Source organism: Cimex lectularius, unplaced genomic scaffold (assembly GCF_000648675.2).
Source record: "Cimex lectularius strain Harlan isolate CLEC.00 unplaced genomic scaffold, Clec_2.1 scaffold235, whole genome shotgun sequence".
NCBI lineage: Eukaryota > Metazoa > Arthropoda > Insecta > Hemiptera > Cimicidae > Cimex > Cimex lectularius.
Genome location: NW_019392839.1, coordinates 666,345 through 693,663, shown reverse-complemented (window position 1 = coordinate 693,663; position 27,319 = coordinate 666,345). Strand labels below are relative to the sequence as shown.

Here is a 27,319-nt window from a genome sequence, read left to right as displayed (position 1 = left end):
AGCTTTCGGCGACTTATCCTCAGGGCCTAGATTTATTAAAAACAATACATATAAATTTTTTTGACAAACCAATACAATTGTGTAAAATAAATTTCTAAAAATTACAATTAACAAGGAACAAAAATAACAAATAATAAAACTGAAAAAATATTAATTAAAATTCCTACATTCCCAAGAAAAATGAATTTATGTACATCGTACAGATTAAAACACATGTTGAGTAAGGTGTTGAGAGACAAGAGATGAGGCTTCTGTGTGTTTGTGTGTGTGCGTGTGTGTGTGTTACAAGTTTTGAAAAGCATAATTACAGTTAAATATTAAATTAATAAAATGATATTACCCAAAAAAATTCCAAAAAAGGAAAGACCGGTCCAACAACTTATGCTTGCATTACTATTTTACATAAAACTTTATTCAGGTACTGGTTTTTTTCTAATCACAGACACTAGTTAACATTAAAACTTATACCCGAAAATAACGATTAAAACATTAAAAACTTAAAATATGTACATGGGATAAAAACCGAGGGCGACTGAAGCCGGGAACACACTTACCCGATGGAACGCTATGCGACGGTACCCGACGCAAATCCAAAGTCCATTAGTGTATTACCCCCGTGCAGATCTGCCCGATGCTATGCAACGCTACCCTACTCTACTCTCTGCGATCCCCACTGTCCAGACCTACGTCGGGTAGCATCGAGTACTTATTAATTACATAAACTTATTTTAATAAAAACCAAATTAGCCGAGATTAAATTCATCGATTTTTATTTTAAAATAAATAATACTTTTAATGGTTCGGTAGAAAATTGATCAATAAAATAATAAATCATAACATTTAACTAACAATTTATTTCATGGTTCATAAAATTACACCGTTTTCGTCGAGTAGCGTCAGAACAGGACACTCATATTTTTTGTAGTTTATTTCGAACTATGTATATGTAATTTTCCCATTATATTAATTACAACATTCTTATTTTAATCAAAACAAATTAAACGAGATCAAAAATTCATGAGTTTTTATAAAAATTATTTAATTATGATGGTTAGGAAGAAAATTTATCAAAACACCGGAATACCTTTATTTAAGACAATTAAATTTAACTAACAATTTATTACATGGTTTTGCTCAAAATAGTGTATTAAGAATAAAAGGCGTTGCGATTTTGATACTGATTTGTGATATGCGCTGTGTGACTACGTGGCGTGCGCTTGACGTCGCATAGATGTGCACACCCTACCAAAACGTGGCAAGGCGTCGGGTAGCGTCGCATGGCGTTGCATCGGGTAAGAGTGTTCCCGGCTTCACCCGTCGCCTCCAGTTGGACGTTTACAATTAACAAAGGTATCCTAACGGTTATCTAAATGCTCAACGTGGCGCACACTATCGTTCCCTCTTTCCATGATGGAGCCTAATCTGTCAGTTTGCAGATTGCAGGTACTAGGAGCAGCAGGGATGTGGATTTTCTCGTAAATAATCTTTTCTCAAAACCAGTTTCTCAACCAAGGATCTCTGGAGAATCCAGTTGAAAAAAAATGGCTAGTATGCGTTGACAAACCGGTCATTAACTTTTTTTGCACACAATCTAATCTGTGTTGGTTCAATCTGACTGACAACTTGTTTCGTTTGTCGAACATATTGTATCCTGCACTGACCTGCCCTTTTGACTTTAAATATGGGTGCAAGTTTGTCAAATTATTCTGATTCAATTTCTGATGTGAACTTTAAAGCTACGTGGTATGAATTCAAAAGATAAAGTGTTTTTTGAACTTGTTCCTTCGGTACTACGCCCAGGACATACACATATTTTATTAATAGCTTTATATCGTATGGTAATTGTATCATCATCCATTCTAATAAGTCAGACATTACCAAATTAGCCAAAATAGGTGAGAGCACACCACCCATAGCCACACCATCTTTTTGTTTGAAAATTTTTTCTTCGAACCGAAAATAACCGTTCACGGATGTGAATTCCAAAACCTCCATAAATAGACCAATCGACAGGTTTGGATGGAACCGTTCCAGCTCAGCCCACCTTTTCTGTACAATATAGGTAACAGGCCGTAATGGCACTGAGTAAACAGAGATTGTACATCAAATGATATAACTCCATATTCACAAATAGTTAAGTCCAGGAGATGGTTACTACTAAAATGCCGTACAAATGGGATATTTCGAAAATTTATTGTAAATAATGCTAAGTGTGCAAATAGCTCTATTACAGATCGAAACCCATATAACCATGGGTAAGTCACAGCCTTTTCAAAGATAGTCAGTTATGGTATGAGGTGGAATCAACTATTATACAGAATGGACTTGTGACTGTACTAAGGTACGTTGACAAAGTTCTTCTGGAAGCTACCAACCCATTCGCTCCATTTACTGGGGACGAATGCTCGATCTCGTGTAGCTCGAGTTGTCAGCCAGGGCGTAAGGATTACCACAATGAATTGGACAGCACGTTCTCCTGACATGAATCCTATAGAACACTTATAGGTCATGATAAAGAGACGGGTTAGACATCGTTCCCCGCTTCCAACGACCTTTGAACAGCCTCAACCCACTCTTGTTTGAGAATGGGATTCTGTTTGACAAGACGAAATCCGATTTACTCGATGCCTAGGAGACTTAAGGCCCCCGCGAGGCCGTAGGAGGTAACACGCGTTATACCATAAACCATCCCTTAAGAACAGAGGTTTAATCTATCACTAAATGATTTTCCGGTTGAAATGACGTTCCGGTTGAATTTTGTTTCAAACCATCATAATTAAATAACTTTTAATAAAACGCATTGACTTGTTTTTTCAATAATATGGCATTAAAAAGAATTAGGTTTGAATTAAAACCCTTGAGTCAAAAACGGAATTTTTTATATAGTATCGCAGCCTTTGAAAAGCCTTGTATTTAATTAACTCTCTCCGAATCCAATCAGAGACAAGACTTAAAAGAAAGTGGAAATGGTGTAGAATAAGAGTATTTTTATGGGATCCTCTGTGAAAAAGTGTTTCCACCACCTATTGTATAAACCTACGCCTTCTACGTTGATTACGTCGGCCTTTTACTTTCCTCGAGCTTTTTATTACGTTTAACTCCGCTTGGTTGTAGAAGATTTACAACCCTTTAAACGGGAGAGCATAATACGCGCATGTCTGATTGGACTGGTATTATGTCGTTTCTTCATGATGAACGAACTTTGATGGATAAAAACCTAAAAAGAATGGACAACAATACCTCATGCTCAATAGTCACATAACATCATTTTAAGGCATTTAATAAAAACCAACTAAGTTTTATTAGTGTAGAAAACATACCTTGTCGATCATGCGGTATAAATTGAACCAATGAATAGCTTAAGACATTCCAAGTATTTAAAGTTAATAGCGTTCAGATAAAGCAATGTGTCAGAAGATAAATAATATCGTAAATCTCTACCCTGGTCAACGAAGGAACAATTGGTTGGTATATGGTACCAGGACGCAGGATAGAACAGAGGTCAAGCAATCAATTGGTAAATGGATCAATATTTTTTAACTGAAGTTCTTGTATTTGAGAGGTGGGCTAAATTCAATGTGACAGAGAAACGAAAATACATATGTAGTTTCATTCCAGGGAGCCAATCCATCGCAGAACTCGAACATCAGCAGTTCTGAATTGCCAGGCCAAATTAAATAAGTTCAGAATCCAAAACATATTACTTTAAAGTGGGTTCCGGCACAGAAGGTATAGAAAATATACTGGCTGACCCAACTGGCCAGGGGGCAGCCCTCTTACCCATAGGGCCAGAACCACAACTAGGTCCACCGGAGTGTGTGCTTAAGTTGGAACTGGAAAATATACTGGCTGACCCAACTGGCCAGGGGGCAGCCCTCTTACCCATAGGGCCAGAACCACAACTAGGTCCACTGGAGTGTGTGCTTAAGTTGGAACTGGAAAAATGGCTTGGGAAAGAAAAAATCAAGCACTGGGCTTAAAGATTAGTTGTGAGACATGCTAAAAGCTTTATCTTTCAACAAGGTAGGCGAAAGAACGCCTATCTTTTAGCAAGCAAGATTTGAGAAAAATACGGCCTCTATATCGGCCAGTACCCACTTAACTACCACCTAAAGAAAATCCTAAAGAAAGGCCCGAGTCATATGCCAACTCTGTCAGGAGGAACCAGAGATATTTTGTGAATGTGAAACATTAGCCTTGTAACGGTACAGGAACAGTAAGGTCTTATAGTGTACTTTCCAAGATATGGTTATAATTTATAGGTGTTCTACAATAGCTAGAAGGACGAAAATATTTATTCGACCCCCCCCCAAGCAAAAATGCAAACAGGTGATTCCCAGGGCATTTTGTAGTTGAAGTAAATGAAGACGGAAGAAAAGAAACTGCCATACCGTTGGGGGGACCTGAACCCTTCTACGGGTTAAGAATTCATACTGTCATACTACTACTAAAAACAGGTTACTTGACGGGGCACAGGCTCAATAGACATCTCAGAGAAACTCGCGTCAAGCATCACATTCTTCAGTAAAAAGGCAAAGGAGGGCATAACACATTTGATGACCTGGGGTGCTTCACTTCTCCTCAGGACCCACAACGCAACCGTTAAAAAAATACAACCGGGTCATATAAATTCCTCGAATAATTAGGTAGGACTAGGTAGGAAAATTAAGTGGGCCAGGGCAGTTCGATGAGGACACCTATCGACTCACCTTTTGGGGTATACCAAATTGGAAAAAACAGAGAACCATCAGATGGTTTATTATAATGAGTTAAAAATAAGTTTTCGGTTCAATGGTATTGAATTCTAGGACATAGGCGAAAAAGTTCATTAAAAGGCCATTGCAATAGTGTTCCAAACTAACGGCACAACTACTGAACCTAGGACGTGTTTAGTAGGACTGCTGGCTGGACTCTGCAGACTCTGGAGACATAATAGGCTCGGATCAACAGAAACAAGCCTGTCAGATGCCTAGAAGAAGGAAAAGGAAGATCGGAACATATCCTCTGTTGGTGCGAAGGCCTGACTTTCTTACTCGTGAGGAAAAGCCAATACGTGAAGCATACACACGGGAGCCCTTACCTGCCTTAACAAAGCTTTAGGATCTGATAAGCCTTTAACTTATCCGAAAGCCGTATACAATGAAAAGGCCGACGCCTTTTAACCTTAACCATCGAATCAAAAGTCCTGAGATCTTCCAAAACGACCTCAGGCTCGGAGCGGCAGAAAGCGGCAGATATGGCCAGAAAGAAGAAGAAACAGCGGAACGTGACCTTTCTTGGTACGGAAGCCTATACAATTTGAGATAAGTTCTACTCCTGGCCTAAAGAATACACTCGGGAGACCTTAGCAAAGCTTTGGGATCTCATAAAAAATTTTAAGCTCGAAGAGCTCTATATAATAATGAAGATTAGACAATAGATCAATATTGGTCGACTTTTGCACGGTCGTAATGAAAGCGACATTGTTTTAACCTTGACCTTAATTTAGCCTCCTTAATCACACATTAATAAAACTTTCCTATATGACAGTATATTATCATGATCATCAGAAGGAAGAAAGACTTGAAGGGAAAAAATAAATCCAACTCAAAATCTATTGAGCTTCAATAGAACTAACTTCATTGCTAACAACCCAGTTCATGGCGAGTGCACAATAGACCAATTATGGTAGCGTTTTGCACGGTCGTAAAGAGACGGACTTCTCCTAACCTAACTTAAGCCTCCTCAATCCCACATTTACAGAACTTTCCTATATGATCGTTTAATCATCAGAAGGGGGAAAGATTTGCAAGGAAGCAATAAATGAACCTCAAAAACTATTGAGCTTCCAATAGAACTAACCCCAAAGCTGATAACCCAATAATCTAATAATATTCTAAGTGATCTCCTTTAGTTCTTTTAACGTCGATCGATACCAGGATCTAAAAAGACGGTCTTGTTTTTACAGAAGAAGGCTTATTACAAACTATTTCAATTAATTATTCTTTTTATCTAAGTTCTTGGTTGAAATGAAAAAGTTAGTGTTACGAGCGGAATCCAAGACCTTCGGCTGAAATAATTATCATGGTCAATTATGGCTTATTACAAACCATGAGGACTTACTCAAGTACAACTTCAAAAATGAACATACCAGAAACAATTCATCTCACGATTACGTAAATTATATTAGCGTGTAAATAATCTCCAACCTAATCCTCAGCCGTGACAAACGCAATAAAATAAAATCTGAACACAGTTGAAAAGTCATTTTCAAATTTGTCGATGCCGATAACAAAAACCTTCCCAGGGAATTGCAGTGGCTTTTGTAACAACCGAACTGATCCATCAGGTTTTCCGATAGTGACATAAATCTTCTCATCCGTCTGATCGGCCCTACCGCACAGTAGGCAATCTATATTGAAATCAGAATGGCTGCACATTTTTGCAATTTATATTTCGCTGCATTTACAAGTCTGAACGTTGTTATTTCTACTTTTTTTTTGAAAAATGGTTTGCGTTTTCTCGGTTAAAACTTTATCCAGATCCGCCTGATCTGCGCCACTTTCATCCAAATTCCTCTGCTCGCCCCTTTATGCCAACCATTTACCCTAACCACCCTTAATCTTTTTACCGGGAAAAGTAAAATTGTTGGGCTGCCTATGAACTTCGATGGGTATAAAACAAGTATACTCATTATTCTTAAACAGTTCAAGTAATGATAACAATAAAATCTTTACAATATTCAGATCTTAACAAAAATTAGTGGTTACAATGCGTTTTTTCGATGCCTGAAGCAGATAAGCGTATATGGTCGCATACAGGGAGTCCTTTCAAACGTTGGTTAAATTAATATCATTAATTTGAACGAATATATTTATTTGCGTGAGTGTTAAGCGGGGAACACACTTACCCGATGCAACGCAATGCGACACTACCCGATGCTACCCGACGCCTTGCCACGTTTTAGTAGGATGTACACATGTATACAGCGAGTATCACAAATCAGTATCGCAATCGCAACGCCTCTTTTGTTCTTAATGCATTATTTTGAGCAAAACCATGTAATAAATTGTTAGTTAAATTTTATGAGCACAAACCATGTAATAATTTGTTTGTTAAATTTAATTGTTTTAAATGAAGTTATTCCCGTGTTTCGATCAATTTTCTGTCTAACCATCATAATTAAATAATTTTTATAAAAAGTGATGAATTTTTGATCTCGTTTAATTTGGTTTATATTAATATAAGAATGTTGTAATTAATATAACGACAAAATTACATATACTTAGTTTGAAAGAAACTACAAAAAATATGAGTGTCCTCTTCTCAAGCTTCTCGACGAAAATGGTGTAATTTTATGAGCAAAACCATGAAATAAATTGTTAGTTAAATTTTATGAGCAAAACCGTGTAATAAATTGTTAGTAATTAAAAGTAAATTCATTATATCAAAAAGTGGTATTCCGGTGTTTTGATCAATTTTCTACCAAACCATTAAAACTATTTTTTTTTTAAATGAAAACTAATGAATTTTTGATCTCGGTTAATTTGGTTTATATTAAAATAAGTATGTTTTAATTAATATAACGGCAATAATACATGCAGTTTAAATAAAAATATGAGTGTCCGGTTCTTTTGGTCTTCGACTGTACTCGATGCTACCCGACGAAAATCTGGACAGTGGGGATCGCAGAGCGTAGAGTAGGGTAGCGTTACGTGGCGTCGGGCAGATGTGCACGAGGTTGATGCAATCTTATGGAAAATTGACTTTGAATTTGCGTCGGGTAGATCTGGTAGCGTCGCATAGCGTGGCATCTGGTAAGTTGTTCCTAGGTTTAAGTGTGTATGGACAAGGTCTGTGTGGATTTTCGAGTACACATTGAAACACCAAAGTAGTCTAGGTTATTTAGTTTTATATATATTCATAGTGCGATAGTGGATGATATCTTAACCAAAAGATGATCCGCCATCACGTCCATAATGACAAACAGTTGATAATTTCTTCTAAACAATCAGTGCGCTTATAGCTGACATACTTATTAAATTCCTTCTTTAAAATAAAATAAAAAATTCTGCTAAATCAATTGCACTTCTTCTACCACTCTGCATTGGCTGTTGGTTAGGCTATTTATTATAAGCTATCTTATCACTCAGTGGCACATTTTGAGTGATGACTTGAGCAGTTAATTTAATTAGTCGTACACTTTGAAATTATGACAAATACACTTGTAAGACACTAATACTGTCAATTGTCTTCCTTTCGCCTATTAGCATGAAATACACGTACTTTAAAGTTTACACTTTATGAAATTATTTGTGAACAGAAAAAAAAGCCACATCTTTAAAAGTGAACTTTTTTTTTTATAGACCCAATACACAATTTTCATTTTCTTATTTTTGCACTGAGTTAAGACTGGTTACTGAGACTGGGATTTAAGCTCAATTTATTTCAATACCTCCTTATTTGTTACATTTTTTTTTACTTTATAACATGAGTATTATTCGTGTCCTCATGAGATCCATTTTAAATTACAGGAGGATCAACTAGCACGAGTTTTAGAAAAAAACACAGAATTAACCATAAAAAATACTAATCTTCAAAAACAAGTACAACAACTTCAAAATGTAAGTATTTAATTTATACAACTAGCTTAGGAAAACCAGTTCTAGTCTTTTAAACAAATTCAAATTAAAGTAATATAAAGCAATATAATTTTAAAAAATACGCTTTTTTCTTATTATATCTGCTATTTTCTTTTCGTTTTTAACGCATTTTCAATCAAACAGCACAAATTTTAAATGCATTAGATATATCACACAAAAATGCACATAAAATTTAGCATTTAGAAGGTTATGATTTTATCAGTTTATTTTAAAAACAATCCAGATACCAAAAAGATACAAAAAGGGCTTTTGTAATTTAAAAAAAATTAGTGGTTCATCCACTCCTTATTTTAATAAGTTCAATAAGTTTTGCTTTTTTAATTAATTCTAATCAGATAATATTAATAAGGGAAACGATTACCATTGTCGTGATTCCATTTCTTTTAACTTATTTCAGCATTTTGAATAGCTGACATTTAAATAAGCGCATTAGGAAAATTAGTACTCGTTTTACCTACGTTCATTTTAAGCAAGGTGATGATGTTTGGTTTATATTTTTATCTCCCTGTCAATAAATTTCAGTGGTAATATCCGCAAGTTCAAAAAATTTAGGTAAGGGTACGTTATCTCATGTTTTGAAATAAACAAGGACGACCAAAATTTCAAAAAACATAACACAAATCTCTTTAAGCATAAATGACTCAAGAAACTTAAGGCCGTTTATGCATTAGGGTGGAAAAAACTTATCGATTAAAATTACGCCTTGCTTCAGGAAATGAAATGAATTATATGTGTTCAGAAAGAGGACGCCCAACGCGAGTGCCGAAACCTTGGAGATAATACTGCTGGAGCATATCAGTTTACCTACATTCAAATAGACCTCGTCAGAAACCCGACGCTACGAGATTTCTGGGTGTTCGAACCATCAACGTTTTCATGATTATTTTTCAAGGTTTTATGCTTTCGCAATTATTGCAGCATGTTTTGAAGATTATCACGATTGGCTACAAAATTCTGTGTACTCAACAGTGAAGCAGATGAGATTTTACCCGTGTTCCTCGGTTAATATGAAAGTTATAATGTCTTGTCTACTATATATGTTTATATTAAATTTCTTACTTATTGTTTGTAAGTATGCTTTGCTATACTTGTTTGGCTTCGTTTATGCATGTGTTTTTTACCTTCCTAACACTATTTAACAGTCTTTGGAAGGTTATCAGGTAAAGATTGTATTGCAGTATGTTTACTCTTCGTTGACGCCGAATGAGCAGAGAATTAGTGGGCGAGCTGTGTTTTGAATTGGATAGTCTGTTTGTTGGCTTAGAGTATATGCACTAAATCACATTGCGAATTTTTATTTTCCGTTTCAATTCTATCATGCTCGTTGATATCTATATCAAGTATCGAAGCAGCAAGGCAAGAATGGCAACAAATTTGTCTGAGCCTTAAAACCAGAACCATAATTTCATTGGAATGAATTTCGTCACCCATTATCAGCGTGTTTATGGGAAGGCAGTTCGGGATGGTCCTCGAAAGAGTTTTCCTTATTTAGTAAGCCCATTAAATGTTTTGCTGCTTTTCCGGAAGGAAAACCTCCTTTTAATATATCTTCTTTCTCAGCTCTCTGATTCCAAACCGTTATTGAAAAATGAACAAATTTTTCATAAACTTGGTAGTAATTTTTGGTTGTTAGTGATTCAATGCCACCAGCGCTTTGAATTGCCGATTTTGTTCAATGCAGCATAACACTTTTTGTTATCATGTTTAATTTGTCTATCCCAGCTGCAGCCTTATCGTCGTACTGCTAAATCATACAATGGTTCACGCTTTATGAACTTTAAAAGCGCATAAAAATCCAATTCCTTGTTTTGAATCGGAGTCCCGATTAATGCCCACGTATTGTGTCTTTTCAAATTGATACTGATTGCGCTTCTGAGATTTATGATTCCTAATAACAAGCGCTCCATCAAAACAACTTATCCGCTACATTTCCGGGGACTGCTGTAACTGAGTGGTTAAGGCGTCAGACTCTCGGCTGGTCGACCCCGCGGTCGTGGGTTCGATTCCCACCGTCGCCTCAGGACTTCCGGTTTCCGAACGGATAGCAACGATGGATATCACCCCTCACACCGGATGGTATAGGGTGAAGCAATTGAGCCAAACATTCTGGTGTCGTTGATCGCAACAGTACCTGAATTCCTTGGTGAAACGTAATAAGTGGCGAAGCACCACTTTTGGCTAAGCCTCCTACCCACACACAACCTATAATGTTTAGAAAACCAGTAGCAGTTTAGGTCGTAAATATGACTATAAACCTTTCAACAACGTAATGCCATCCTGTCACACATTACTAGCGTCCCAATAAATAAATGCCATTATTTTTTCTCCGTGTTAATCAATAATGTTGGCTACCACAAAGTTCATTTAAACTTAATAATAGTTCAAATGATTAAGAAAAAAATTCAGAAAGCAAAAGAAAATACCGTCGAAAAGGCAAGTTGTTCAAAGAGCTCTACTTTAGAGAGCGACGCTCTCTAGCTTAATAGAAACATACTAACTATGGGTGGTAACAGCTCGCCCATTAATCCATCCTCTTCTCATTCACGGATTCGAAGGGCTTAAAATAAAGAGAACTAATCTGCTTTTAATTTTTAATAGGAAAAAAAATGTCGCTTCGGAGTCAACAAACAATGAACATAGTGCAACTTAATCATTACCTGATAACCTTCCGAAGACTTTGTTGAATAGTGTTAGGAAAGGTTTAAAAAAAAGCATGCATAAGCGAAGCATACTTACAAGCAAAAAAGAAGAATTTTAATATACAAATACATAGTAGGCTAGGCATTCTAACCTCCATCCGTTCTTACTACCAGACTGCACTACACACTTCTTGCAATCTACAAACCCCATTTTTTTGGACGAGCATAAAAACACTCGACCGAAACATAATCATTACTGGTAAATTATGCCGGACCGGAACATCAACTGGAGGTCCAGATTAATTTCTCATTTCTTATTTATGCTATCAACTATATGCTGAGTCATGCAAGTGTCTGTATCACGTGAAATTAAATGGACGTGGTAAAGACAAATTATATTTTCGAAAACCTGGCGAATTGTTATAAACCTGTCTTGTAAATCGGGTTAATTACGAAGTTTTGCCAAAATGCAAATATAAATAACGACGAAATCTCGTATTAGAGACCTCACAATAGACGATTGGCTTGATTTTTGGATTTTGGCCTTCCTATCATCGACCATCTTCCTTGCTTCCTCGGATGTTTCCCCGATCGTATCGCCAAACACTTAATACCGCGTAATGTCCTCAGTTAGCTGACACTGTGCACCTGTAAGGCATACTGTTAATAAGGTATTAACTAATTCCATAGATGTTGCAACGCTGCACACAGTTGTTGCAGGTCAACTGGCTGCGGATGGTGATCGAAAAGCCTTCCCTGCAACGCATCCCACATGTGCTCATTCAGATTGAGGTCTGGAGACAATGGGAGAAGGGGCAGATGGGAAATTCCCAGGTTTTCTAAGCATTATAGGTTGTGTGTGGATAGGAGGCTTAGCCAAAAGTGGTGCTTCGCCACTTATTACATTTCACCAAGGAATTCAGGGAATGTTGCCATCAACGACGCCAGAATGTTTGGTTCAATTGCTTCACCCTATACCATCTGGTGTGAGGGGTGATATCCATCGTTGCTATCCGTTCGGAAACCGAAAGTCCTGAGGCGACGGTGGGAATCGAACCCACGACCGCGGGGTCGATCAGCCGAGAATCTGACGCCTTAACCACTCAATTACAGCAGTCCCCGGAAATTTAGCGGATAAGTTGTTTTGATGGAGCGCTTGTTATTAGGAATCATAAATCTCAGAAGCGCAATCAGTATCAATTTGAAAAGACACAATACGTGGGCATTAATCGGGACTCCGATTCAAAACAAGGAAATGGATTTTTATGCGCTTTTAAAGTTCATAAAGTGTGAACCATTCTATGATTTAGCAGTACGACGATAAGGATGCAGCTGGGATAGACAAATTAAACATAATAACAAAAAGTGTTATGCTGCATAGAACAAAATCGGCAATTCAAAGCGCTGGTGGCATTGAATCACTAACAACCAAAAATTACTACCAAGTTTATGAAAAATTTGTTCATTTTTCAATAACGGTTTGGAATCAGAGAGCTGAGAAAGAAGATATATTAAAAGGAGGTTTTCCTTCCGGAAAAGCAGCAAAACATTTAATGGGCTTACTAAATAAGGAAAACTCTTTCGAGGACCATCCCGAACTGCCTTCCCATAAACACGCTGACAATGGGTGACGAAATTCATTCCAATGAAATTATGGTTCTGGTTTTAAGGCTCAGACAAATTTGTTGCCATTCTTGCCTTGCTGCTTCGATACTTGATATAGATATCAACGAGCATGATAGAATTGAAATGGAAAATAAAAATTCGCAATGTGATTTAGTGCACTCTAAGCCAACAAACAGACTATCCAATTCAAAACACAGCTCGCCCACTAATCCTCTGCTCATTCGGCGGACCAATCAGTGGTCAGAGGGCTTAAAATAAAGATTAATTTATTTTTAAATCGCTTCGGCATCAACGAACAGTAAACATACTGCAACATAATCTTTACCTGGAAACCTTCCAAAGACTGTTAAATATTTTTAGAAAAGGTTGTAAAATAACATGCATAAACGAAGCCAAACAAGTAAGTATAGCAAAGCATACTTACAAGCAATAAAGAGGAATGTAAATATAAAAATATATAGTAGACAAGACATTCTAACCTCCATCCTTTCTTACGACCAGACTGCACTTCACACCTTTACCATCTACAAACCCCATTTTTTCGACGAGCATTGAATATGCTCGACTTATATTTTCGAAAACCGAGGAATTGTTCCAAGCCAGTACTCTAACCCAGGTTAATTACGAAGTTTTGCCAAAATGCAAATATCAATAACGAAAAGTCTCGCATTAGAGCCGTCACAGCATTTAGCAAGTTTTTAAGATGGTTAATCCAACTTAATTGGTGAAAAATATTCCCTAAGGAAACCGAAGAGTAAAAAGGAACAAAGGCTTAAAATTGACTCTTGTTATTCTTGTACATTTTGATATATTATTGTAATTAATCTTAGGGAAAAATTTACAAAAAAAATCAGTTCAATTAAAAACGTGGGATATAAAACGAAAGACCATAATGAAAAATAGGGACGCTAGGAGTAAACTAGGTCGTAAAGATGGTTTATTCTTTCTCGTAATGTAATGTAAAAGTAATGAAAGTAATGTAACAAAATGGTTTCACCTTTTCGAAGGTTCAAGAAGAGTTTTAGAAATAGATACAGATTTTTTAAAAAATTTATATTTTAATGATGAATGGAATTATTGAGCATAAATGAAAATGTCCGCTAGACAGAAAACCTTGTCTTCAAAACTTTTTGCCATTCTGGCACACAGTACTAGCGTCCCAATAAAAAAATGCTGTTATTTTTTCTCTCCGTGTTCATCAGTAATGCGAGCTACAACAAAGTTCACTTAAACTTTATAATAGTTCAAATGATTAAGAAAAAAAATTCAGAAAAAAGAAGAAGAAAACAGCGTTGAGAAGGCAAGTTGTTCCAAGAGCTTTACTAAATTAATTTACCAACAAAATTCTTTAAGACTGGTAAAAGGTCTTTACTAGTATAAAACAATATCATAATCAATATTGTCAAAAAATCAAGTTCCTATCATTAGTGTTTTTTGAGAAATGTGTACCGAAAAAGTTCTTCCACCCCCTCTCGCCTGTAGTCTTCGGCCCACTTAGTGGAAACGAAATAAAATTGCGTTTTTGAGCCTCGCTAGCAGTTCTAGGTTAGCCAATTGTTTTTTTAATGGATTATTATTAAAAAATGTATTGCTAAGTGAGTTGAATTCTCTTCTACGACACCCAATGGGTAGTTGGACCCAGTAGTTAAGCCCTTCTAATTGACTGGAATTACTTTACTATATATATATTTTTTTAATAACAAAAAAATTCCAGTCCTAATAGTATTTAGCTACTTTTTAGATAGATAAATTAATTGAATTTTCACTTTTTATGAGGGTTCGCAACAGCCGTAAGCGGTGCCGAAGCTCTGCATTTATCGCTAAGCAATAAGATTCAGCGTATGCACCTAACAACTTTTTTGTGTAGGGGAAGATAGGGTTCCAAAAATGTAATAAACCAGAGAGATATATTCTTAAACATTTATTGTTGATATATTCTTAAACATTTATTGACTGGCCTGTCTCGATATGGCAACAAACAAACATAAAGTCAGGTAATCAAGGCAATTCAGTCGCAACTCTAACTCTGGAATGAGCTTATTCACAAGAGACCAAATGATGCTCACCAGCTTCCAATACATCCCACTTCTTCCAGGATCTTCTTCGTGGGTCCTCGACCGTCGACTGTCCGTCTTGTCCCAATGGCTGGTCGTTGATGGCTGTCTTCCGCTAAGTCCCGACTGACTTGATTTATCTGTACTGAAGTCGATTGTCCTTTCCAAATCTTCTCCTTTTATACCAGTTTTCTCTGTGTAGATGACTCTCAGATTTACGGCCTTATTTTTAATATTTTGGTTTACATTCCTTACAACTATTTTTAAATTATTTTAGCAACATTTCTTAACTTATGCTAAGACGGAGCTTTGTGGTCGTATAAAAAGACCCCATTTCGGCTTATAATAAAATTATTCATTCGATATTCTGTATCCCTTTTGCTCCTTGCGTCAAAATTCAAGAATCAACATGTGGTTGAAAGAAAAAAAACTATTTATTTTCTAGACTTCTTTTATTGGAAATACACCTTTAGTACCTGTAAAAATGGTCGACTTTTACTACTTTACAAAGTACGTACTTCTTTTATGGATTCAGGTCGTTACTACTTAAATTTATTAGGAAGCAACGAGCTTTGCTTCAACCAACCCGGACATCCATGCCAAACTTTCAGTTTTATTTTATTTTATTTATTTATTTACGCATCGAAATCTACCATAAAAAGACATTTTACAATAACAAAAAATAAAAATAATATACAAAATAATATATGCAAGAAATACAAATAATATATACAAAAAGAATAAGGACATATATACATGGTAATATTATAAATGGTAAATATAAATGATAAATATAAAAAATGCAATTAAAGAATAAAAACAATAACAACAAGAATAAAAGACATAATTATTAAGCAAATTAAGGCAAAGGAAACAAAATAAAGCTGAAAGACAATTGAAACTACAATATTTAGGTACACATTTAATGAAAATAATGCTCTTTGTAGATATATAATAAGACTAGAGTGCAAGATTTAGGTGAACCAGTAAATGAAATAAATTGTAATAAACTTTTAACGGTATGAAATATAAAAGCATTTAAAAAATATAAACTGGTAAGAATATTCAACTAGAGTAGGGTTGTAGGATATGGTTTTTCACAGATTGCACAGCACTTTTGAAGAAGTCAATGCAATTGCAGATGTTGTTACTCTTGATCATCATTCGGTGTAGAGGAGAAGAGAGCATATAGTTAGAGCTTTGGAATTCAATATAAAATAGTTTGTGGGTTTTGAGAGAGACGTGTAGCTGCAGCTGAGAGAGGAGAGAAGGACTATCAATTAGATTGTTTAATTATTTAAATTCAAAAACAATATCAAAATTATCGCTTCTTAGAGCCAGTTCGAAAAGTTTAAATTCAGGGCAGATTCCAGGGTAGGCGGAGTTCGGAGGAAGATTGAGTTTGTAAGAAAGTTAATTTAAAAATTTGTTTTGTACAGATTGAAGAATTTTTTGATAATTTAGATAGTACGGGTTCTAAACAGGTGTAGCGTATTCTAGTATGGGTTGCATAAAAGCTTTATAAAGATGGACAAAACATAGAGGATTTTTAAATTCATAGGTGTTCCGATGAAGAAACCTAGCATCTTCATAGATCTATTTTTTATTGAAGAAATATGTTCTTTAAACTTGAACTTTTGATCAAAAAGTACACCAAGATCCTTTACGACCTCAACTCGCGTTAAAAGAGCATCACGGAGAGTATAGAGATAAATAAAAGATTGTTTCTTATGAGAGAATGTAATTGTGTAGCATTTGGAAACATTAAGAGCAAGTTTGTTGTTAGAGCACCAGGTTAGCACATTGTTGGTAGAATTTTGTAATTGTAAGCAATCAGAAGGAGAAGTGATTATGGAATAGATTTTCAGATCATCAGTAAATAATAAAAATTGAGCAGAAGGGAGAGCAAGATGGATATCATTAATAAATAAGAGAAACAAAACTGGTCCAAGATGAGACCCTTGTGGGACTCCCGAGGAAGCCACAAAGGGACATGATTTAAAAGATTTTATTTTGACTATTTGTTTTCTGTCGGAGAGAAAGCTGGATAACCAATTCAAGATAGTTCCGGTGAAGCCATAATCCATTAGTTTCCTTAACAGTATTGTGTGATTTACTTTATCAAAAGCTTTAGAAAAATCAGTATAAACTGACTACTTGGTGTCCAGAGTTTACTGCATCTAAGATATAATTTTGAAATATGAGCAGGTTAGTAACAGTTGGAGCAGAAACCATGTTGCTGAGATATAATAAAAGATTTTATGTCGTTTTTATGGTTATTACAAATAATGGAATCAAATGTCTTGGAGAACGTGGATTGAATAGATATTGGTCTGTAATTGGAAACATTAGATCTATCGCTGGCTTTATGTAGAGGAATGACAAAAGTGCACTTCCAAGCATTGGGGAAAATACATGTTTTTAACGACTGGTTCAGAATATAGTGTAGGGGAGCGTTGAAAACTACAGAACAATTTTTAACTAATATGGGGGTATGCAATCAGGGCCAGAAGACTTTTTCACATTGAGTAATGAGATTGAGTCTAGTATTTCATCATATGAGATATAGTAATTAGAGATAGTGTGAGAAGATGGCATAAGGAGAGAGGTTGTTTCCGGTAGGGAAGTGGGGAGATCAGAACTGTGGTCATAGACTTGAGAGAAATAGTTCCTACTCACAGTAAGTTGTTTTGCAACGATCCGGATTTCGAGCCTTTCAGCTCATCATCAGGTTGAAGGACTTCTACAACCACGTCTCATGGTTGTAGAAGTCCTTCAACCTGATGATGAGCTAAAAGGCTCGAAATCCGGATCATTGCAAAACAACTTACTGTGAGTCGGAACTATCTTTTTAAAAAGGATTGAACACCACACTCACTCCATCATTTATCATTTCTATTGAGAGAAATATTTAGCAAATAGATTAGCAATGTAATGGCCATTAGACAAAGATTCATTTCCTAAACGCATGAAAGAGGGCATGGCCTTGAATGTTGACAGAATTCACATAATTCCAAAACTTTTTAGTATTAGTTTGCATTGAGTTTTCTGTATCAGAAAGATATTCGACAGTGTTTGACATTGGACTTTAAGAGATGAAAATTTTGAATAATAATAATTATCATGAGTTAGCTTGTACAATACATTTTTTTGCATAATTTTTTCAATAAGTTATGTTTCCATGTTGGATATGAGTAATTATTACCAGTCTTGGTTTTAAGAACATACATTTCTAAAGCTATTGAAAGAATTGATAAAAATAATTTAAACACTCGTTTACATCTGTAATACTAAATAGAATATCCCAACGGAAGTGGGAAAGATAATTTTGCATCACATCATAGTCTTGAAAAAATTCTATTCAACATTAGAGAATTTTAAGAAAGATTTACTAAGTTTATAAGATAAATAAATATTTAAGGAAGGATGAAAATCGTCTTCATTACAAGACTAGTCAAAGACTTATGAAGTATGGGTTGAAAACAATTGGTAAATATTAAATCTAACTTCCTATTCTTAACATTAACTATATTGTTTACCTGCTTTAAAGCTAGTATATTTACAAATGAGCCGTAGAGTAACTTGGCTGGTGAGGAGCATATCGTTTGACTAGAGGAACAATCTTCATTGTCCAACCAGTCTGGTATATTCAAATCACCTCAAAGAAGAATCTGGCAGTTTGGGCATTGAGCACTTACGTTCTCTACTTCATCACATAGCTGTTCGTAATCACATGTTTGACTAGGTGGTATGTAGACTGTGGCCATCAAATACTTAGTAAAGCCGATGTCAAAAAGTATGAAGAGCAGTTCTAGGTTTTGAGAGTTTGGTGGTATACGAACTGAAGAATAGCAATTCCTGATAGCAATCAATACACCTCTGCCATGGTGCTTCGTGCTGGTTAGAGCATTTCCATTCTGTCTATATACACAATAATTGTTCAAACCAAGTTCAGAGTCTGAGGTGCCAAGTTCAAGTGAGAGCCATGTTTCAGTAACTAGAATAATATCACAGTCCAAGCTAGGGACACTATTGAAGTTGTTAGTTTAGTGTTTAAGCCTCTTACATTTTGGTAAATTAAACTGAGAGAATGATTCAATCCGTTATTTACATGTTTTTTTGGGTTTTGGTTATGTACTATTCTAGGAGCGCCATTGAAATGGCGAATAACCTAATTCGATTCTCCAGAATCCATTCTTTTTTTTAGGTTCTTCTCTTAAAGATGAATAGTAAGACTGTTGCATTTTGGTTTTGTCATTTGTGGTTGAAATGGAAACGAAACCGGCCTTCTTACCAGCTCTGAAACTATGCTGCAGCAGCTGAGCATCTTCTTCATTGGAGCAAACCACTAGGGCGGTTTTTGTTTAAAATTTGGTGTTTTCCCAGTCTTTGCAACCGAAAAGTTACTTTATTGGACGTATGAGAAACAGTTTTAAACCCAAAACCAATTTTTCTTCCTGTTCTAACCTTTCTTGAGCATTCAAAGAAGTAGCTTCATTAACGCCAAAAAGTATGATATTCTTCATTCTTATAGAACGTTCATTTAATTCTGAAATTACAGATTCAGTAAAATCAGGTTTATCACAAAAGTGCTCACCTTTTGCACAAGACAGCGTACTCTCCATGTCATCAATCTTTTTATTTATGTCATTTAGTGATTGTTACAACCGAGCAAGATCAATATGTTTATTTTTCAATTCACAAATAGACTGTTTTAATTCCTTTAAGGAATAATTAGAGTCTGTATCACAACAAAAACAAAAGAAAAGCAATTGTCTCTTGGCATCCTTCATAGACTTGAGTTCATTGCGAGTCAAGATCATTCATTTAATATGAATTGGTAAATTACATTTGAAACGTTGAATGTGTCAGTAGCACCGATGTCTTTTTGACAGTTTAAGCTCAAACTTATGTCTAAAAGCACCATTATTAACTTTTATAAAGAATAAAAAGAACACAAGCTTGTAACAAGAGGTTAGTGTTCGCATTCTTATGTACAGTTAAAGCCTTCAAATCGAATCTAAGCTTTCTTCTCTTCCATTCGGATTTGCCATGTATGTTAAAACGTGCCTTCGGATTAATTATAATTGAATAGTAAATGTTCTGACGTCTTTTGTGGTTTTTACGTTTCTCAAAACCTTCAAAAAGCTCGTAATTTATAAATGATACAGAGAAAATCTTTACTTGGTCCTCATTTCGTTTTGAGTGTCAACAATTCGGTATGAGTACGTTCTCTACTCTATATATAATTTTAAGTTGTATTCTTAACTGTATATGTAATTTGTTTTATGTTTTCAATGGCTTGTATGTTATAGAATAATGTTTTATAATGTTATAAATTTGTTAATAGCTGTACTCACAAATACATTTTTCTTTCCAGGTGAAAGGAGGGGAGCAACCTGAGGCTTCCGACAAGCTGGATTCTATATTGAAGGTGAGTTTTAGTATGTTTATTTTATCCTGAGTCTGCCAAGGATTGGCCTACTTCGACTGGGAGCGGGAGTACCTCAGGGCAGCAAATTTGTACCGATCCTTTACCTCCTCTACACCCCTGATATCCCAACTTCACCCTCCACCATCCTTGCATCCTTTGCTGACCACACAGACAAAAAATGACCATACTAGGTCATCATCTCACAGACTTTAAGAAAAAAATCTCACAGTAAAATTTCTTCTTGATACTCCATTAAATCAATTTATTTTATAATTGTAATCGAAATACATATCTAAAAAATATACAATTTTTTCCACTGATGACATTATTTTACTTTATTAATCTTTTACTCTAATGTCAAATAGCTTAATATAAATACAATTAGTGTTTGTTTTACTTTCATTTCATTAACAGTGGAGGCACTTTCAATCTACTTGACCCTCTTTATTCAAGTTTTAATTAATGGTAGTGACCATTTGCACCAAATCCCAGATTAACCTAAGCTTAAAGTAATTTAGTAGTCATAAAAGGGGTCAAGGAATAAAATTCTACCTAGAATGAGGTGCAGTCCATTAGCTTGCAAATGATTCATTTTCAAAGAAAATAATAATTATGAGTAATTAGTGTTAAAGTTGGTAAAATGCTTTTTGTACAAAAAAACTTTATAAAATCATTCCCAAATTGTTGAATACAAATAATCACAATGAAATTATTTAATAATTTATTAAAATATGATTGCGTTTTCAAAGCAAATGCGAGAAGCCACCGACAAAAGGAAGGAAATTGAGAAAGAGCACACAGAAACACTAAACCTCCTAAAAGAACAACAGTGGAAAATCCAGAAGACTGTTACCAATTCTTCAGAAAAAAGCAAAGCTTATGAAGTCATCGAAACATTACAGGTTAATTTTATTATTCACTCACTATTATAACTCATAGATTTCAGTTTAAAATTCAACAAGACAATAATTAAAATTGTGTAATGTATAACTTAGATTTTAACATATTGGAGATTGTATTTATTATATGTGTTTTCCAGATTTATAGACCAAAAACATCCATAATTCAATTTTTTTTTTCGTGAAGATGAGATAATACACATGCGACTATTGACTGTTCGGTTGTCATTGATCCTGCAGTCGTAGGTTCGATTCAAGTCATCACCCCTGAAATGTCTCACCTCTCTTCCAACAAACATTCAAAACAAACTTTGACAAGAAAGATGTCTTTTCCACCATGTGTTGAAAGTAGACGAGGTTAGGTGCTTCCATACGGGTATTGGTGATCTGTTTTTTCCGGTGAAAATTGTGGGATATTGCTATCTCTAGTAAAATATTTAGCCCTTCCTCACGTGGTGGTAACACTTAAAAAACACAATTCAAATATTCAAACACTAGAAACACCTATTCCAAGTTTGGTGGTACTCAGGGTATTCAATATTCCACATAACCTTTCAAATAGTTGATACAGTTAAACTAAAATTGCACATTATCTAGTATTTGATATTACACTAATGCTTTGTCACCATACATTCTGTAAGCACATAAAAACTAATCTAGTTTTGGTGCCTTTTGAGTAGTCTATATTACACCATAAACCCACACACACACACACACATACTCTCTCACACTAATAAATACATTCATACAAAAAGGAAACATTTCAAACAGTGTACACAATACAGGCAAATGGTGCGTCACCTGGGTATTTGATATTACACCAGTGTCTCTAATATAAATACATCTAATAATAAATACATTCATATGAAAAAGAAATCTTTCAAACTGTATGTACAATTAAAAAAATGTCGCGTCACTTGGGGATTTGATATTATACTGATCCCTCGCCACCATTCCCTCTATAAACATATAACAAATAACCTTTGGTTGATCTGTGGAGTACTCTACATTCCGCCACAAACCTACCCACATACTCAAAAGCACACTAATAAATACATTCATACAAAAAGGGAACCTCTCAAACATTGTGTACAATTTAAAAAAAATGGCATGTCACCTGGGTATTTGATATTATGTCTAACCACCATTCACTCTATAAACTTATAACAACTAACCTTTTTTGGTGGATCTTTGGAGTACGGTATATTCCACCAAAAACCTGCCTATACATGCTCAAAAGCACTAATAAATACATTCTCTCAATATAGAATAATCATGCATGGAATGGCATTTATCCACTTTTTATTCATTAAATCTTTATGCCTTCTTACATAATATAATATTCATTAAGAGCATACTAGTTCTTTTCTTAACATTATTAATTATTTTTAATTTTTATTAACTGAGGGGACTATGGTGTCCGAGCTGTAACTACCATGGTAGCGGTTCTGGGATCGAATCCTGGCAGATGGCTTTTTAATAAACAGTGGTATGAAAAATGCATTGTAAAGTGGTTTGACTCCTTGTTCGCAACACCCAACAGGTAGTTGGATGTTAATCCTTCCTGTATGACAGGAATTGTTTTACTAACTCTTATTCAATATTGTTGTAACTAAGGTACTGTACGAGTAGTGGACACTTGCACTCAAAACTTGAAAAATAAAAATTTGATCAATTATTGCCTTTCCAAATCAAAGTTGGAATTAGGTGGAACCATATAGGATATGATTTGCATTGCAGTGGCATCAATGGTCAACCTTTAGGAGTTTGACAATTGGCCAACCTTTGGCTCAGTCGAGTTTCTTCTTGTTCAGTTGCTGTTTGTTTTTGCTATGTAGGTAAATAATTGTTTTACTTGTTTACTCCCAAAATTATTCTGTAACTCATTTTTAAGTATGTTACTAATAAATTGGACTCTATTATTCACATGATTTGCTTTAAATCTGCAACTGTCTCCATTGTAAGATTTTAGGCTTATGTGTCCACTAGTGAATCAGAAAATACCCTAAATTTAGATGTGGACATCAGGTGTTCACTACTAATGCATTTACTAATTTATTATTTTAGCAAATTTTCACTGTCAACATACTGTGGCCATAGAATTGTCCCATCTAAATATGATCATCTAACAACCTGGGCCAGTAGTGGATACCTAATTTGTTGCATGATACAATTGAGGAAGGGGGCATGTGGCATTGTAAACTGGATTTCAGTATGCCAAATCTGGTTTCTCTGTATGACAAGATGAACTTCTTAATGGCATACAGAAGTTGCTAAAGGATTTAAAAAGAAAAATATTTTGTTGATGCCCTGGCCGAATTTGGTTTCAGCCGTTTTTAAGGAGAAAACCAAGCATCTCAAAATGAATTGCTCAAAACCCAACCATTAGCAAAGCAGCTGTCAGCATACAGTCTAAACAAGTGGTTTACATTAGTTCATGTTTATCTCAAAGTACAAGGGCTGGAGAAAATATTCAGAGGCCCAAGTTTTGTATATTCAATGCAGATAAAACTGCCTTTTATTTAAACCCAAAAAACAATTGTCTACTGGCTATTCAAGTAGATAAAAATGTTTACCAGCACATTGATAGCAATGAAAAAGTATGTGTGACCGTATTAATAAATACTAATATAGCAGGAAAGTTAGAGCCACTACTGATCTTGTTCAAATACATGAGGATGCCAGATGATTTGCCACCCACTGTTCCCAAAGCATGGGAGTTAGATAAATTAGAAAGCAGATGATAACTGGGACCTACTTTTATAAATAAAGGTCTATTCTGATTGTTTAGTAAAAAATCACATTTCTTTGCCTGTCCTTGTATTTGTAGATGGACACAAAGTATTTAACTTTTCAAACAAGCCAATACTGTCATCAAAAAGGAATAAAGTTGATAGCCAAGTACCTAAATGCAACCCATCTCATTCTGCCTAGTAGCTGTATTCAGTTTTTTAAAAGAGCATTGGAAAAACAAAGTCCGCAGTTGGAGGTTCGGCCGCATGGATGATCCCATTTAAATAAAAAATAAAAAATTCTCAGGTTTATTGAAAGAGGTTCTGGATAAGAATATAATACTTGAAATAATTCAGAACAGATTCATGAAAACTGGGTTTGTACCTTGGGATCTGATCTGATGTATAATATCATGACCAATGTCTCCTCAAAAGCACAGTACATAAAAGCAAGTTAAAAGTAACAGTGAAAGTAGTGGAACACTACATTGGGAAGGAAAAAGTGAAACATTTCAGCAAATGTTCCTCTTACCGCAAAAAGCCATTATCGCTTTTGAAACAAATTCAGGTAAAAACGTCAGGACGTGAAAAATGAATGGTGCAATACAAGTAAAAGGCAACGTACAAAAGAATTCTTCCTGACCGTTTCTGAACTCATGGAAAAACTAGCGAAATCACTGAAAAAATGCAGCGTTTTTCTCCTCCAGTTGGTGTAATTTGAAATGAAACAGTAGTGACAAGGTTAAGGTTTTAAAATTGATGAATTTATGCAAAAACTTTTTTTGCAACAATATATTAGTTTCGTACTTTTTACTTCTGGCATAATTTATCTCAAGTTAAAACCTTGTTTCTCATTCTCCTCATCAATTTCTCAAACTAGAGGCATGTATCCATTACTGATGCAAACAAGTATCCACTGCTGTTGTTCTTAAATTTTCAGTGTTCTATACTGAAACAAAAACAACTTTTTAAAATTAAATTGTTAAAAAACAATTCTTTTTCAAATCACGTTTTTGTGAATTGTGTTCAAAAAGAGGAATATATTTACCAAAGAACCCTCGAGTCAAAGCTTGAGAGTAGAGTAAACATTATCTTGGTGTCCACCTTATATAATGAATGATCTTGCAGCAATACCATTTTTTTCTTCAAATAAGTACTAAGGATGTAATGTACAATAGGTCTTTAAAATAGAAGTATGATGATGTATACAAATATTGATATATAAGTAATCCAGTTTAGCAAGAGCAATTTATATTTTTTTAAAATATAATTTGATGATTTTAATTAATCACTATCAATGTTTGTTATCAGTCTAAAATTCGTGAACTTGAAAAGAAGGCTGAACTCCAAAATGTACTGCACGAAGAGCTTGCACTGGAAATGGCGGCAATTAAGAGAAGTGCGGCGAAAGCAGCGAGTATGGCAGCCTCACAGCCGCAGGGGGCTACCTCACTGCCCCATTGCAACTGGGGCAAACACATGCAAGAAACGTCCATGTCACCAGATTCTATGATTTCGAGTTCAGGCAAGTTTCAAAATGTACAAATAACATTTTAACTTATATATTCATGAAATACATTATTTAAACTTGTTTTAATACTTCTTTCTTGATTCGTATGGTTATCTAGTGAGAAAGGAAGCATGATACGTTAAAACATAATTGTTAATAATACTAGAAACAATAAACGATACATAGTACGATAACAAAAACAAATCTTATTAAACCATTATCAATTTCAAACTTATCAGAGTTGTAAATAAAATGAAATAAATCTTTTTTTTAAATATCTATTCAATGAACATATAAAATGTATTTACAAATATTACATACAAAAAAATTTATTCTTAAATACCAAATTTTCAAAATGTTTAATAACTGCCGAAATTATACCTATTATTAAGCTGTTATGTACACAAAAATACGCAAGAATTGAAAAAAGTTATAGTACAATTGTTAATTATAAGTATATTACTTTAAAAAATAATTATACTACAAAAGACAGATAATTGTATAATTTGATAAGATATCAAGCTAGTTTGTTGAAAATAATCTACTCCAGGTAACACAGAAAATAATGAGAGAAAACACTATTTAATGTTAGTGGCTCCTAATTGCAAATAATTATACATGAGTTCGTTTTTTTGTTTTTTTTTAATTTTTTTTTAATTACAATATTTTAATTTTAGATATGAATAATCTAGAACAAACTATGCCGGCTACATGCAACTCACTCGATAATCATATAGAACAAAGATCTACATTGAAAAGACAACCGTACGGAGGTATTTTTTGTTGATATTTCTGTTTATTTTCCTTACTTTTTACTTCACTAGGCACAACAATAGTTTTCTTTCATATTTTATTTTTTCTTAATTTTTCAACACATCACGTAAAAACGTCACTGCTTTGGTTCCTATGATATAGAATTATTATTTCTACTTTATTACCTATAAACAAGCCCTAATTGATTGACCCTTATTTTTACCACTATTAACTCACTTAGTTTTAACCCTTAGTTGGATAATGATATTTCCACTTTAGTCGCAAAGTACATGACATTTTTTTTGTGATACATACTAAACACTATTGATAGTATTGAGCAACTATTCTAAACAAGAATATAAATTATTGAATGCTATAATTTTAATTGAATAAATTTGATAAAACATAAATCATACTTGTTTGTCAACATGAGATTTTAAAGTAAAATAAAATGTTTTAAATAAATTTTAAAAACAATGCTAGCTTTTAAATACTAAAATAAAATTCTAGATTGATTTGTCTGGTTAAAAAAAACAGCCCATCCTAATATTTTGGATATATGTTAAATTTTATTGTTTTCATTATGTTTTTAATTACACATAACTTTTGGTTATATTTTAAATGTATCTTGGTAATTATATGCCAGTACATAATTCACCCCCTCCCCACTAATACATCTACATCTACATCTATCTGCCAGTAAATATTAATTCAGAGGGACAAATTGATCTTTAGAATATTTGTATTAAGATTTAAATAAAATCTAAAATATACAAAACGAATGACAAAATAATTATAATATGCCCAGTATATGCTCGAACTTTCTCCAGCCCGGTAATCATTCATTATGGAAAGACGTAGAGACGATGAACAACTTAAGAAAATTTCTTACTTCATATTCTTTTTTGTTACACTTCATCTCTTCTGTGTGGTGAAGGACTGGAAGTGGTAGCAGCCCTTAAACAGCCCTGACAAGATGTCCCCAGACATTTTCAGTTACATTAGACTCGAGGTATCCATGGAGGATATG

At 34.5% G+C, this 27,319-nt stretch overlaps 1 protein-coding gene and 1 long non-coding RNA gene across 18 annotated transcripts in view; one reads left to right on the top strand and one right to left on the bottom strand.

The window, feature by feature from the left end:
* Positions 1-27,319, top strand: part of LOC106670692 (peripheral-type benzodiazepine receptor-associated protein 1) — a 166,166-nt gene that overhangs the window by 66,807 nt on the left and 72,040 nt on the right. For 16 of the 17 annotated variants that reach the window (XM_024228636.1, XM_024228632.1, XM_024228627.1 and 13 more), the window contains exons 3-6: positions 20,342-20,395; positions 21,145-21,297; positions 25,338-25,551; positions 26,214-26,309. In XM_024228636.1, coding sequence (XP_024084404.1) covers positions 21,148-21,297; positions 25,338-25,551; positions 26,214-26,309 — 460 coding nt within the window. In that variant the 5' untranslated portion in view covers positions 20,342-20,395; positions 21,145-21,147. The remainder of the gene's footprint in view (positions 1-20,341; positions 20,396-21,144; positions 21,298-25,337; positions 25,552-26,213; positions 26,310-27,319) is intronic. The other variant, XM_024228631.1, reaches the window with a different exon arrangement.
* Positions 1,488-19,583, bottom strand: LOC112127530. Its single transcript, XR_002910608.1, has 3 exons — positions 19,429-19,583; positions 4,874-4,878; positions 1,488-1,503 (listed from the first exon to the last, which is right to left on the bottom strand). It is a non-coding gene; the product is annotated as an uncharacterized LOC112127530 (long non-coding RNA).